The sequence below is a fragment of the Epinephelus fuscoguttatus genome, linkage group LG22 (genome assembly GCF_011397635.1).
Source record: "Epinephelus fuscoguttatus linkage group LG22, E.fuscoguttatus.final_Chr_v1".
NCBI lineage: Eukaryota > Metazoa > Chordata > Actinopteri > Perciformes > Serranidae > Epinephelus > Epinephelus fuscoguttatus.
The window spans coordinates 32931343-32947958 of NC_064773.1; the positions used below are offsets into that span (position 1 = coordinate 32931343).

Consider the following 16616-nt stretch of genomic DNA (forward strand, 5'->3'; position numbering starts at 1 on the left):
CCTATGAGGTGAGTACATTACATGTTTGATTTGAACGTTTATGGAGACGTGAATCGGTCTAGACCGGGAACCCCCAAACGAAAAACGGGGTTCGTTTTCAAGAAGTTCATGCAATGAACTGGAAGGCTACATGCATAGTATGATGTTAATTACACTACAGAAGAGAATCAGTGATCAGTTAGGTAGGGAAAAAATGGATATATCAATATTGGTATTTGTTATTGATCAAATGAGTTATATATTGGCGTATAGGATATTGGCAAAAAAAAAATCCAGTATTGTGCAGGTGAATGTGAATCGTTGTGTAAAAAGCACTCTGACCCCTATGGCCAATTTAGAGTCACCAATTGATAGGGTTGCCACCTTGGATTTGTGAAAAAAAGGGACACTCGATGTTTGAGGCGGAGGGCTCGGCCATTATTACAAGTTCAGACTGACCAATGAACATGAAATTCGGACATAGGAGACCAGATTTGCCATCATTTCATGTCCTTCTATGTCCCTGTATTTTATATTAATTTTTATATCAATGAAAAAAACAAATCTGTATTACTAAATTCTTACATTTTTACATGTATCTCACCATAGCAAGTTGGAAGTTGACATATTCTGCCATACAGGAAGAGGGGAGACTCTGAATCTGGCAATATAAGAACCATGATGCTGGGACATTCTGTCACTTCACAGCTGTCCAAAACATGTGGTTTGTGCCAGGCGGACATGATTGCCAGTATTTTTTCATTATTGCAAGAAATTCCATTGACTCATTCACAAGTCAAAAATGTGTTTTATCTGAAAGAAACATGCAATATTTACATCTAAAATCATAGAAAAATAGTCAACCAAGTGCAATGATGTCCTCCAAGATAATATTTGCCACTTTGATTGCAGTAAAAAAAAAAATTGGGCATTAGGGGGGCACGTGTCCCCCTCAATGTATATGGTGACTACGGCCCTGTCATGCATGCATAATTAGGCTGCAGTTGTCTGGGTGCGCAAAGGTGAAGTGCGCTTGTCTTGTCATACAAAGTTTGATGGAGTGTCAACTGGACAATATGGAGATATTTGCATCTTAAAAGCCGGACTACAAATGTGGATAGACAGGGAGAAACACACGCAAGCCTAAGACGTGGCAAGATACAATATTCCTCACTATATGAAGTGACTGATAACAAGATCTATATAATAGATTGTAAAGAAATTCGTCAGGATTTTATTTGGTAGACAATTAATCTGGATTTATAGCGTGATGGGATGACAGCACAATGTGTGTGGTATCACTGTTCCTGCACTTTCATGTGATATGCGTGGCATGTCTGTGCGATGCTGCATTCGCGAGTAATCCATCCAAGAGTAATGTGTGTGCAGAGCTGTATGAAAGCTCTGTTATAGATCATTTTAGTGTAACTTTATCATTTTTTTCGCTGTGAAAACATTCGGAAAAATACGATTCCGCTGTTTCACGTGATATTCGTGGCTTCTTGCTATGACGCACGGTCGCGGAGAAAAACCATAGAGAAGAACAGGTGTGAATTTGGACGCACTATGCGTCGTTCTGGATGGACTCTTTGGCCTGCTGCTGCTGCATTTTCCCCCAAAAACGGGACAAATTGTGTCCCGGGAGATGAAAAAAGAGAACAATTCTGGGGAAAACGGGACGGGTGGCAACTCTACCAATTGACCTATCCTGCATGTCTTTGGACTGGGAGAGGAAACTGGAGTACCCGGAGAAAACTCATGCTGACATGGGAAGTACATGCAAACTCCGCACAGAAGGGCTCCCCCACCCCGGGTTGAGACCAGGAACCCTCTTACTGTGAGGCAACAATAACCACTGTACCACAGTGTCAGGTTGGGGAAAATTGAGACAGAAGATGTAATTTTGACAATTTAGTCATTTAGTTTTTGATGCTGTGCAACAGTGGGACAAAATGTGTATGTATAGCTGAAAGATCTTCCTACAGGTAATACACGTACACAAAAACAGGTCAAAAAGTGGGGGAAAAAAACAATCTTTGTATCAGGAAGTTTTCACTTTCCCTCATACTTTTTCCATTTGGAAAATATAGCAATCTTTATTTTCACGACTGTGACCACTCTATAAAGAATTTTTGACAACAGAGTTTACAGCAGTTAAAGGGCAAACAAATATCAGCATAATTCTAATTAACAAAACAAACAATAAGAGAAAGACAAATCTGCTGTAAATGTAATACAAAACCAAGAGTCAATTACAAGTCATTTTAGACAAACACTTCTGTAGTTTGGAAATAAAACACAATGCATGTAGTCTTTTAATTAAATCCCTTATTAAGAACAAATAAAACATTTATCCATGCCCCAAAGCTTGAGATTGCATGAATAGAATTACATAGTACTATATATAGTCTTTAGATTTTACTCTTCACTAACTTCAATATTAAACTGTACACTGTTACATTTACACCATTAAATTATGTACAATCACAGATATCAATAAACCCGGGGGCATGCACTTACTTCGAAATAATCATCTTCTTGCTGTTGTACATCACTAGCAGATGTGAACTATGAAAGGGGTGCAGTGATACCAATAGAATATTAACTACCTCTTTTTGACAACACTGAAAACATTCAACAATAAATTTAATTTGAGAATAAATTAATGGAATGATAGATATGAAACCAACCAGAGAGACACTGTTAAAAACATATACTCTGAGAAATGCACTTTAAATTTGTTACAGCATCTACTAGTGCCTCATATGACAAAATGCTCCAATGTACTTAGATGCCACATACAGTGGCATAAAATATAGATAAATCCCAAAAAATGCACTGTTTCCTCTTGCTTGAGCAATGTTCACTGAAGCGATTGCCAACCAAAATAAAAACATTATCACTGTGGAAAAAGAGGCACTCCAAGAGAAAACAAACAGGCTGACTGCAGCTCTCTTGATCACTGAGCCTGCTTAGACCTGGGTTCTCATTTATAAAACAGTAAGTAGGATCCATACTAAAAATGTACATACGGACATAAGCCAAAAATGCTGTGCGCCAAAAAAAAAAAAAAAAGATAATTTCTACAATCAGACTTCCACCTCACAATCTGCGTCGCCAATTTCCTGTCTCCAAAATGTCAAAGTTTCTCCCGTCAAGTCTGTTTTTATAGATCGCAACTTTTCCTTAGGAAGTGGCGTATGCCTCTTTTAGGCCTCATTTTGTGCATACGCAATGTTTATTAGTGAGACCCCTGGTATTAACATGCATTTCGGTGATCTGAATACAAGTAGACAGTCACATTGCTGTTCACACTTGCGCCTATAATGCATCTCCAGCTGACCACTTATGTTCAGCTTTCGTAACTGCCCCGCACAGTTATTACTTCCACACTTTTGCTAGCTGCTCCATACCATGCTTGCTAGTTACATTAGCGGCTGTGTCAGTAAAGCTGGAGATAACGCTGTCAGCAGCACTCAACATGTCTCCTTCCCTAGGGTAGAACAATTGACAGTCCCATATCACTTCATCCAACTTGGCATAAAATGTGCAAGTTATAGAGCTTCTAGCACACTGTCACCAAAACAGCTGTGTCCTTGTTATGACAGCTTTATTGATAGTTTAATGAATGTCTTGTAGATGTGGGTGTGATTTAGACAAGTGGTAGGAGGCAGGGTCAACACTGACATCACACCTAGCCCCCGTCGCACGTGGGCTAGGTGGCTGGGAAGGCCTTGGAGCTGAACGGGCACACCATTTGAAAGATGACGAAGGCAAGACATTCTGAAGACAAAGAGACTGAGAAAGCATTTGACACACCACCACGAATTATCCATGTAAATACACCTTTCGCATCTATCTTTCAGGGGTTTTTTTCTTGACTGTGTATCGTACATCAATCTGTGTCCCTTCTCTAAATTCTGAGGTTTCTGCGGGTCTGTGAACACACCGCAGGCAGAGCTCTTCTGTTTTTTCCCTAAGCAGCTGTCGTGGATTTTTCAGTGGCAAGATGAATAATTGATCAGTCAATCCAATCAAAGCTGATCAGATTGATGGATGAGAGGAGCAGCTGCTGTGAGTGAACGCAAACTTTTTAGACTCAGGGTATTAACCTTCACTCACTCTGTGCTGCAAGAGTGTGTGGATGCAATGAATAATAGAACTGTATATATAAATAAACGGCCCAGGAAGATGTTGCATCTACCAGCAGCCAGCAACCTTAAGTTTAATTATCCAGTGGGAATCTGTCTAGGACATCAGCTGAGTAGGCAGTCCTTCATAAACACTGCTGAAAGAATGTGGCCATATGACACCCAGACCACCTCTAAATGTAGTCAGAGTGATCAGATCTTAAGACACATCAAGGACGCATTTTGTTCATTCACACGTGTACTTAGAGCTGTCCACTTGAGATCAGATCACCTAGGTTGCATGGTAATACCAAGTGTGCACAGGGCCAAAAACACAAGGTGAGTTGCAAAAGGGGCAGTTGGGGTGCTAGTGGGCTCTATGGAAAATCAGGTAGTGTACCTTTAAGTCACTGAGCTTTTTATAACATGACCAGCATTTTTGGGTTTCAGATGAAGCAAGTGCAGATGCACAGACAGGTTTTTTTATTCATGAAGAGTCCTCTCTAAAATCCAAGTTTGGCTAAACCCCAGGACAGAAACTCACATGAACACAAGGTACACACAGCACAGGCATATCTGTGGGTTTCCATTGAGCTGAGTGAAGCAGTATGAAGTGCTCCATCAGCTCTCAGTGCTTCTTCATGGAATCCAGGAGACGAAGGATGTGCAGGAAGAGGTTGACAATGTCCAGGTAGAGGTTGATGGAGGCCAAGATGTGCTCCTCGGGAGAGAGCTGCTTCATCAGCAGGTGGGTGTCGTAGATGATGAAGCCGCAGAAGACCAGGGCCCCGGCTCCGGCCATGACCAGCTCTGTGCTGTCACTGTTGAAGAAAAACTGCAGAGAGAACAGAGTCAGCATGAATACTGGGCTCCTGTGTGATGTGACGTGGAACTTTGCCTACAACATGGAGTGGTTATTCTAAGAGTTGGAATATCAGTGTTCTTTACGAAATGGCCATAAGTATGTGGACAACTCTGTTCCACAGCCTCCTCTATAGGGTTGGGCAATTACTCTAAAAGTTATTTAATTATGAGTCTCTAACCGACCGAATTTCAGTCACATCCTTATGTTACAACATACCCAACAGTTCTCAGTGACATAGTTAACGATGCATGTGCAAGTGTGTGATGGAGAGGCGGTGCAGACTGAATTACACTGCCTATCAGTAGTGAAAGTGCATGTGTGTTAAGTAGAGTTACAGTTTGTCAGAGAACAAGTGCTACAGCGCTTTGAAAACCAGTTTGTTTGATTAGCAGCAGCTGATGTTGGATATCTCAGTAGTGATTCACCTGCTGCCCCCTTTAGCTCTGTCCCTGTCCTTTCCCTGAACAGGCCACTGTCCAGCAGCAGTGGCTGGTGATTATTTAGCTGGGTGGGGCTAACGGCACTGAGGGCTCCTGCTTACACACTAACAATCAGTACGTTTACATGACATCAGAGAAAATCAAGTTATTGTGTTTGTCCAACTAAAACCGTACTTTTAAAAATTTAAATCATACTAAATCAAATTTCTCAAAGTCCGACTAAAAAAAAATTATGCAGCTGGGAGTCCAATTACTCCGGCACGTATACAGTCGATCAGACCCAAAATGAACTCTGCGCATGCTCCACAGTTTCCACCCCGGGCTTTGACCAAAAGGTCAAATAGCAATAACTGTGTAACAGAAGAAGGAGTCAGTAACATAATGGCCAAATCTACATCCAGCGTGCATCTCATCTATACAAAAAGTAAAGCCTACAGCACGTACAAAATGTACAGAGCTGTAAAGTTGTCAACCATGGTACCAGTTCGCCGCTAGCTAACGTAGCAAACTTGTTTGTCCATTGTTTGGTCTGTGACATAATAGGTAGACTGGAAGAAGGTCTAATACTAACAAGCTGAAAGGGGGCATATGGCCATGTATCATAGCGGAGTCGCACATACTTCCATCAACAAATCAATTCCCCTCCCGTGCTTGTATACTGGGACAAGGACAGTAGTCCAATTAAATGGCCTAGTTGAGCTATAACCGTAGCTCCACTTAACTGTGCATGTAAACGCACTGAATGTTGTCATCCAGCTTGGTGCACTAATCTTTGACTCCAGCTATACTCAATTGTTACAATTACTAACAGATAAATTGAATCATACACTTTCGGAGCCAAAATTCTGCAAATTGTTTTGACGGAGGAAAAACCCCTAAAAATAGGCAATGGGCTCCTTTCCCATTGCCAATAGTCATAGACCAGAGCCATGTACAGGTCTGTACAGTGGACGAGCATGCCATTCTGTTTTTTTTTGTTGTTTGTTTGGTTTTTTTGTATTGGTGTGTCACATACGGACTGGAAAAAAAGTTAGTAAATAGTTGAAAGCAGCACATGCTCTATACTGTCAATAATTCAGTCAGGATTCCGCAAATTAGAATTGTTACTGCTGTCATGAAGGTCATAAACAACATAACCGAAGCACTAGATAACAAGCAATGCTGCCCTTGTCTTTCTATAGACCTCTCTAAGGCCTTTGATACTACTGACCACAATATTCCAATCATGTGCGAACAGAAATTGTTTTTTCTGAGCATGCAGTTGGGTCGTTTACAAACTATCTAACTGACAGAACGCAAGCTATTAAGTTAAAGGGTGCCACCTCGGAGGTACTGCAAATCTTCATGGTGGTATCACAGGGGTCGGTTCTGAGCCCTGTATTATTTACAATATACATTAAATGCATTGGGCAGAATTGCTATACACCCACCTTTCCTAAGGCTTTCGAGTCTCTTAAGTATGTATGTGACAGAGTACAAGAGCAGCTTTGTCAAATGTCAAACCAAAGTTGCTGACTGTAAAAACAGTTAAAAGATAAAGCCCCCCCTGCGCATCACATATGAAATGTTCAGGTGTCTACATACTTTTGGTAATGTAGTACATACCATAACAGCACAACACTTGCCTTGAGCATAGCCATGCTCTTCATTCACAGCCATGTGAGTGTTGTTACAGTGTTGAACACAGACAACAAATGAGTTTTCCAATAGACAATACAAACAATCCCTATAACTGCCCATACTGACAGTGTGTGTGGTGTGTCTGTTGTTGTGTGTAAGGCTCCTTCCTGTCGCCACACAGTCATGAAGAGGCGTCATCCAATTTAGGATACGCGTAAAAGTGAAACATGTTTGAACTTGAGTGGATGTGTCTTTACCTAACTTTGCAGTGCCTACAGCCGATCTGTTTGCTTCCTTTCACACTTTCGACTGACTCAGTATGCATTAGTGTGTGTGTGTGTGTGTGTGTGTGTGTGTGTGTGTGTGTGTGTGTGTGTGTGTGGCCTTGCTGTTGATGCCATAGATGTCACAACACAGAGGAATCAAGCAAAAAAAACATGGAGTCTTGTGGCAAACTAGAATTACTGCCTTAAGGTTTTATGCCTCTGCGAACTAGTCAAGGTGCTTTCAATGTTGCTACAAAAGAAGCTGCATACTGTAAATGTAGATAATTCACGCATTTTAGAATATGCATTCGTTCAAATTTAAATTAATTAGTGTCACCAATTCAGTGTCTAACCAATTGTCTCCCCTTCTGTTCCTGAGTTATGGAGTTAAATAATAGCCAGAAAAGTGTTTGTGCAGAACATTATAATGTCACAGTGAAGTTGACCTTTGACCTTTTGGATATAAATTGTCATCATTTCATCATTTTCTCCTATTGGACATTTGTGTAAAATTTTGTCATATTCAATGTATGAATTCTTGCATTATGGCCAAAAACATGTTTTTGTGAGGTCATGGTGACTTTGACCTAGTCAGTTCGTCCTTGCACTCAAGTGGACATTTGTGCCAAATTTGAGGAAATTCCTTTCAGGCCTTCTTGAGATACTGCTCTCACGAGAATGAGACAGACTCAACTGACCTTGACTTTTGACCACCAAAATCTCATCAGTTCATGTTTGAGTCCAAGTGGACATTTGAGCCAAATTTGAAGAAATTTCCTCATGCCGTTCTTGAGATATTGTTTTCTCGAGAATGACACAGATGCAAGATCACAGTGATCTATAAACACCAAAATCTTAGCAGTTCATCATTGAGTCCAAGTGGATGATTTTGCCAAATTTAAGACGATTCCCTCAAGGCTATTGTACTCATGAGAATGAGAGGAACCAAGATCACAGACACCTTGCCCTTCAACCGCCAATTTATTGTCAGTTCTTCCTTGCATCTAAGTTGACTTTTTTGCCAAATTTGAGGGAATTCCCTTTAGACCTTCCCGAGATATTGCGTTCACGAGAGTATGACGGACACAGGGTCACAGTGACCTTTGACCACCAAATCTAATCAGTTCATTGTTTAGTCTAAGTGGATAATTTTGCCAAACTTGAGGAAGTTCCCTCAAGGTGTTCTTGTGATATTGCATTCACAAGAATGGGACGGATCTGTGTATATACAGACGGACTGACAACATGAAAACTAGGGAGTTAGATTTGTCTCATTAATACCTGTAAATGCACAGAGGGTGATCTACAAATATTTCTTGATCTGCACGTTTCATAATTATGTGTGTGAACAGATCGACAATCTGTGTGTAAATGTGTAATCTGTAAATATAAAACACATTCCACAAATACAAAAAATATCTGTGAACACATTAAATTAATTTGCAAATAAATGAAAAACATTTGTGAATATCTTCCTAACATTTACAACTTTCTAACGGGCATTTGTGAACTCAGTTTTTATTTGTGAATCGAAAAAACATTTGTGGATCTCAGTTCTACGCGTGTGGATTTGCTTTTTACACACACGGATTTTTGAGACAAACTTTCCGCCGGTTCGAATGAAAATGCACTCGTTGCGGGCTCGGGGGACGAAAGCAGGGTGCAGCATTTTATACATTGTTAATAGACCAGAAGTCAGTACCATCCAACCTGTAAAAGATAACTTGTGTCATGTTTCACTTACCATTGCATTTATTGTAATCATGCACCCCATTTGTTGTTTTTAGCATAATTGGTATTTTCTATATGGCAGTTGTCTTTGTTTGGCCAGCAGACCTGCTACTGCCATCTACTGGTCAAAGTGATTTTGTGTCATCATGACTTATGGCTCTATTGAAACTAGAAAACTCAGCAGTTAGAACACAGACTGCATGGGTTAGATCAGATGTAGGTACACTTATATTTTGTATTTTTATTCATTCTTATGAATACAAATATATTTTATGAATAGCTGTGTTTAATTTCTATTATTGTTTAACGATAAAATGGTCTTTTAAATGCTGTGCTGAAAATGTCTAAATCGTAAACCCCATAATTTACTACTGATTACACTAGCACTGAAAGGTTCTGGATGTCATTCACCAGCATCTTCTACCGTGGCCCTCTTTACAGGTTGGATGGTACTGACCTCTGGTCTATTTACAATGTAAAAAATGCTGCACCCTGCTTTTGTCCCCCCAGCCCGCAACATAAATGTTTACTGTTGCCATGGCAGCAGATGCTGTTTCAGTAGCTAACGTTAGCTTAGCGCAATCTACATATTAACAATGAACAATACAACTACAATATGACATTTCCAAACAAAAAGAGCTACCAACACCAACAGCTGTTCTATCAAAGACCTTAACCAGGGTGTTGCCACTTGTTATATCTTACAACAGTTAACGTAACCTCACTGAAACAATGTAACCTAACTAAACACAGTGCGGTCAGCACAGACATTACAACTACATTAGTAAGAGTACACTAATAATAAGATGTGAAGTGCTTTGTGACTTTAATCCTACTCGAAATGAAAAATATAAAGTATGAGTTGGCTGATAACTGCCAACTGAAGAAGCAGCCAAGCCACCGTGCCTTTCATACTCAAACAGAAATATATACAAAAGTGTGTGCCAGATATATAGAACAAATAAACACACACTAATACTCACTGTATGATATTAACATAAAACAATGAATGCACGTTACTTATCGCTGATTATCATAAAAAAACAACAACAAAAAACAGCTCATAGAAAGACTGCGTGCTCTTACTTTTACATGTGGAAATGACATCATCAGCTGGGTGATCACGTGCTATCCAAAGATGGCCGAGCGATACGAGTGCATTTTCGTTCAGACTGGCGGAAAGTTTGTCTCAAAAATCCATGTGCGTAAAAAGCAAATCCACACGTGTAGAACTGAGATCCACAAATGTTTTTTCGATTCACAAATAAAAACTGAGTTCACAAATGCCTGTTCGAAAGCTGTAAATGTTAGGAAGATATTCACAAATGATTTTCATTTATTTGCAAATTAATTTAATGTATTCACAGATATTTTTTGTATTTGTGGAATGTGTTTTATATTTACAGATTACACATTTACACACAGATTGTCGATCTGTAGATCACCCTCTGTGCATTTACAGGTATTAATGAGACAAATCTAACTCCATAGAAAACATAATGGCTCCAGCCACGGCTAGTGCCGGTGCGGAGGAATAAGAAAATGGAACCTGGCTTAATGCAGCAACATCTGACAAGGTGTTTTACTGGCCAAACAGATACATGAAAGTGACTATTCCTGGTAAATTAAATTCTAATAGATACAAAAAGTGGAAAATAGAATTTCCCTGTGATAATTATACAGAGTTGTACAATCCTTTCTCGTAGTATTCTAAACCACTGTGCAGTGTTTTGGTGTCTAATAAGCCTTTAGACTCAGCGATCTGTTACTCACAGCACACCTGTTGGGTCATGTTTCACGTGTAGCAACACGTCCAAAGCTTCACAACCTCTTTTCTGCCTGACTGCAGCTTTCTTCTTTGTCTTTTTCTCATTTTTCATTTCTTTCATATGAAACAGACACATTAATATCACTTACCCTCATGAAGCTTGCAATGAGGAGGATCCACAGGCAGGCAAACAGTCTGTAAAGACAGAACAGATCAGATGCTGTGACAGTGGCTCCCTCTAGCGGAGGGACACAGCAGCTTTGTTAAAAGAAAAGAAAAACACTGAGCAGTAGCCAGAACACACTCACCCTGCTCCTAATTTGCTGAAGTCTCTCTTGGACTGAAACGTGTAGATTGTCAATCCAGCAAACACAGCACAGGTTAGGAACAAGGCTTGCAGCACGGTGGAGTATTCATAGAAGGTCACTGTGGAGAGGAAAACTCTGCAGTCAGCTCAGTCTGCAAATGGGCTCACAGAATGGAAACTGACCCACTCCTTATGAAAAATACTCACATGCTGTGGCCACAGAAACTGCTTCCAGCAGAGTCTGAAAACAAGACACAATTAGTGACGGTTACACGCTAACAAGCTAGGAGCTAATATCACAAGCTACTGTAAAGATCATAGTCACTGAGCGGCTAGTCTAGCATCATAAGAGACAGGATATGGAAATAAATGGAAGGAATACTGTAAATACACACAGTAGGATTTACTGTCGTGCATTCACCAACCAGCTGGTCTCAATTTTACAAAGATAAAACAATTAACTACTCCCCGAGTGTATTTTAGCACTTCTTAAGCAGTTCTTAGGATTGTCATTTCCTGACAAAACTAGGCTTACAAAAAAAGGCTGTTGCTAAAACGGGAAGATGACTTTGCCAGTGACAAAAAAATGAGCAGACTTTTCCTGGCAGATGCACAGAGACCTCCAGGTGGTATCATATGGCTAACTTATTTACCAAAAATAATTATAAATTGACAGGAAATATTAATTTAAGGGTAATTTCACACCTAACCTGTTTGGTTCAGTCAAAACAAACTTAGGTCCGTTTGCATGGTTACTACGGTTCGTTTGGGCTGGTGTGAAAGCTGTCAGTCGAACCCTGGTGCAGATCACACAATCCAACCAAGACCGCTTGAAAAGGTGGGTCACAGTCCACTTCCAAATGGACTCTGGCGCAGTTCATTTGTGGTGTGAGAGAAGCGACACATACACTAGAACAGCAATCTAGTGACTGTGGATTATGTCCGACTATTAACCACATTCATATTCTCTGTTTGAGAAAGATCACCAACGGAGAAACACTGGCTGGAGTGGGGCTTTAACAGGAAAAAAAAAATTAGCTTACAAATACGAGCAGCAGGTAGAGGTTGACTGGATGTTGGTGTCTGTACATGGCCAGAGCCAGCAGAAGAACCAGAGAGCCCAGAGCCGAGACCAAAACCACTGCAGGACTGAGGAGGAAACAACATCACAGTCAGACAACACAGCCAACACTAGCTCCATGGACATAATTCATAAAAAATGTTTATGACCAACAATTCTAACAGTGGTTTTTAAGAAAGAACAGATGATTGTATATACAGGATGTGCATTGGGGTGGGTGAAAAAAAACAATACAGCATAGTATCACGATATTTTGTGTGTTATATCAATAATCACAGACACAGATATCAATCTTTTGTTAAATTCATTATTAGTTTTTGCAAATACACATTTAAATGCAACTTTTGGTACTAGAATAATAAAATAATTCAGTCCACAAGATGATGCTGATGTTTTCATTCCTGGTGGGGACAGCAGAGGTCTCAGTCAACAGCATTTCGCAGGAAAATCAGAAATGCGCATCAGCGTTTAAATCAAACATCTGAACTTATTTTGGATTTTATCACACAGTTCAGTTTGTCAGGTGTATGCAGTAGGTTTTATGATGGTGTTGGTCAGTCTGTCAGCTTTGCATCACATTTGATTGAAAATGGTTGAAGTCAGATGAACAGACTGAAAACTTTATCTTATGAGATAAAACTGATGTTGACAAAGTTTTCCTTTGGGGAAATAATTTGCAGTTGGAAAAAAAGATAATAAATTGCAATATATTGCAAAATATTTTATCCCAATACTCAGCATATCGCAATACATTTAATATTAGAATAATATAGAGTGTGCCAGTAAACCCGGAACTCAGTTAGCGCTTTTAGCACTTCCGGTTCTCTCGTCTAAAAGTCAATACGTTTTTTGAATAGGATTTTGGTAAAATGCCTCAAATAAGGTCTGTGGTTAACAAAAGTTTAAGCGAGTTTCAGGTTTTGTTCTACGACATAAAACACGTCAGTAAATACCCTACTTGTGAATTTTGAAGCTTTTACATGTCGTAAAAAAGGCGGTTGCTAACAAGTTGCTCAATACGACTACAAACCCTGTCGGGGACATTAAACGTCATCACCCCCGAAGAGGCGAGAGTGCTGGCAGTCCGCCATTACAGCTTCTTATTTAGCTTAAACAGTCCGATTTCCCCATTAGGCCTATACAATGTTTTTAAGATAAAGCGGCCAAAATCAGTTTAAAGCTTGGTGGCGGTGACGTCAAGAGTCATGCGACCGTGGAGTAGTCATGTAGTCCATTAAAGCCTAACGTTAGCTTTTTACTGCTGGCGATCGCATTTAAGCTTCAGATGCGGTATGAAAGGTGTTCATATGTGAAGATTATCTTGCTGAGCAAAACCTGTAAGTATCATAAACTTGTGTTAGCCACAGAGCTTATTTTCTGACATAATCCAAAACGCAATGCAAAAATCAAATTCACTTTCTCTTCCGGGAACCAGCGCGATGCTGAACTTCCGGGTTTTGACGTCAGCCCTGGCACACTCTATTGCATCATGACCAAAATATTGTGATAATACCGTATCGTGGGTCCTCTGGTGATTCCCACCCCTAATGTGTATCACGTTTTCCATAATAGCCAAAACAGGACTATCTCACAGTACAAAAAAATCTGCACTGTCTGGTAGTCTTGATTTTTTTTGTGACTTGGGTAAAATGACCCTTTAACATGTATGGGTTTGCATTTGAATATTATTGTTTATGTTCAGCAACTAATGTGTATTGATGTTAGTTCTCACAGTCACTACCACAAGACCACTGAGCAAATAGAGTGGATTCCTGAAGAGCTTATCTGAGTTATAACACACAAATAAATATATTCATATTCAGGGGGGCATTATAGATACAGAGGGAAAAGTCCATGGTTCACTAAGCTTTCAATATTAATTTCACTGAGTCAAGAAGCTATCATTTCTCATCTTGATGTCTCATCAGACCAGCCTCACCTGGTGTGGACAAACTCCTTGATGGTTTGAGAGAACATGAAGAGGGCAGAGGTGGCTGTGGTCAGAATGATCTGCAGGCTCAGAAGGGTGTACACCTTCCTGAGGAAGTCTGATCGACAAAGACAGAAACAGAGACACAGCAGAAGTAAAACTCAGCTAGATTGCACACTTATTTGTGAACCACAGATAACACCCTTTGAATGAGACAATATCACCAGCTTGTTTTAAAGGAACAGTTCACCCCCAAATCAAAAACACACATTTTTTCTCTTACCTGTAGTGCTATTATCAGTCTAGATATTTTTGGTCTGAGCTGATGATGGAGATATCGGTTATATCGAGATTATCTTGTGTAGCCGGGTCGTGCTTTCTGGAAACAGACATTGCTGTTTTGCTCCTTTTTTTTGGCACTTTCAGAACCACAAGCTTAGTGCTATCTAATTCCATTATTATACTGGAGAGAAGGCAGACATCTCTACAGCCAATATCTCCAACACTCTGCAACTCGCACCAAAATTATCTAGACTGATAAACAGCACTAAAGGTAAGAGGAAAAATATGTATTTGAGATAAGGGGGTGAACTGTCCCTTTAACCTAACAGCAGGCTTACGTATATGTCAACCAGTATTAACAGCTGTGTTTTTATGCTGACTTTGGACCAGCACAAGCAGCTCCGTTCACTTAACAGTGGTGATACGGGCAATGCTCAAGGCAACAACGTCAGGGAAGCTATTCTGTCAGTGTTATCCATATTTATCCCATATATCAATGCTATCAACGTTATGACTGCAATGCTATGCTAACGTTAACTATTAGCTGCCCTAATGTTTTAACCAGCGCAATCGAGCTAATGACGTTACTGTGCTGACTTTTTGGGACACAAAGGTAATAAATGGTTAACGATAGCTCAAATAACAACAATAACCTGACAGTGGCAGTAATGTATAATTCCACAGTAAGTAAATGCTACCCATCGTTAGCTGACGTGGCTAGACTAGGTGCTGTCAACACCACGACCCAAACATTTCTTTACGTACCCATCCGTATCTGAATACTGGCTGTAGCGACATTCGTGCCATAGTTAAAGTCGTCTTCAATAGAAGACCGGGGGTATTTTTCACTACTCATGGTGGTACTGTAATGTTTTTTCAGCTAGGTAAAGAAAAGTAGCTACTGAATGGTGGATTCAGGAAAATACGGAAAAACTGGTGCGTGATCAACGCAACGCCAGGACGCTCAGGCGTGACGTCAGCGAGCTGGGTTTTTTTTTTTTAAAAAAACAAATAAAGCGCTTTTTTTTTTTACAATCTTTATTGAATATGTACAGTGAACAATGCTGTGAACGAAATAATCTTTTATAAGACAGACATTTCTTTTTTATTTCTTTTATTTTATTTTGCAAGGATAAATGTGTGTGTACGTGTGTAAACTTAACATGATGTAGGAAAGAAACAACCTTCTGTCGTGATAAACAATGTCATGCTCTTTTGTTTTAAGGATTGCAGATCAACAGGATCTACAGCTCAGCAGGGTGACTCAGTGACACATGACTTAAGAGACACGCACAGGGAATCAGTATAAGTATCAACATTGTTTCAAATGCACTAACCCTGAGGAGAAAATGGTGCCTTCTTTGTGGAATTCTGATTTTATATTGTAAACAAAAAAGTATTTCTGCTGCTGAAGGGAAAGCAGTGAAATCCAGGCCTGGTTCCAATGTCAGCTACAGACTTCCTGACCTTGACTAGTTCATGCTGGTTCAGGGTTAACCTCCGTAAAATTGTCATGTGCTCTGGTGGCCTTTCTGAGACTTTTCTGTCCATTTTTTGTAAAGACAGGCTACCTGCAAAACACAGGCTGAGCAACTGGTTTATGCTCGTGTAGAGAGTCCACTCCATAACCAGCATGCTGATATCAGTGAGGCACTGTTGATCCAGTATTTTAACAGTACATGAACAAATCTGTTGTTGAAAATGTTATGTTTTCATCTTTATTTAGTAACCACAGAGAAACACAGAGCAAGTAAAGCTCAATTTCACTTTCTGTTTTGTCATCGACTGTCATTAAAGTATTGTTGCTGCATAACGTGCTGGCAGGGGAAATCCAAAATCATAAAAACGCATGACACATTGAGAAAGCTTGTGAGACGACCAACACACCTAATACACATATAAAACACAGCTTAATAGTGACAGCATTGCCAGATGTACCATAACTAGGCCTATCATATTTTTACAATAATTTTGCCTCTGTATGATCAATAATGCCAGAAGTGCCATAATGTATGATAATTTGACAATTTTGTGATGTTTCGAAGGCCTAGCTGGTGTTAGTCTGTGCTGTCTCATTTCCTGACATAGTGAGAATAGCAAAATTTGGATCCTATGTCTGTGTTGACATACATGCCTATTTGTTGTCATAGTCATGACTAATGTGTGATAATTTTCCTCAAAAGATGATGACTGTAAGCCTCTGGTATGATCGTTTAA

The 16616-nt window shown here is 39.9% G+C and overlaps 1 protein-coding gene across 1 annotated transcript; it reads right to left on the reverse strand.

Moving 5' to 3' along the window:
* Nucleotides 1-1902: 1902 nt before the first annotated feature.
* On the reverse strand, nucleotides 1903-15365 carry tmbim4 (transmembrane BAX inhibitor motif containing 4). The gene is made up of 7 exons (XM_049567126.1): nucleotides 15165-15365; nucleotides 14127-14235; nucleotides 12150-12255; nucleotides 11314-11347; nucleotides 11108-11225; nucleotides 10949-10994; nucleotides 1903-4944 (listed from the first exon to the last, which is right to left on the reverse strand). The coding sequence occupies exons 1-7, from the start codon at nucleotides 15253-15255 to the stop codon at nucleotides 4738-4740; spliced, it is 711 nt and encodes a 236-aa protein (XP_049423083.1). The 5' UTR covers nucleotides 15256-15365; the 3' UTR covers nucleotides 1903-4737.
* Between the last annotated feature and the right edge of the window lie 1251 nt (nucleotides 15366-16616).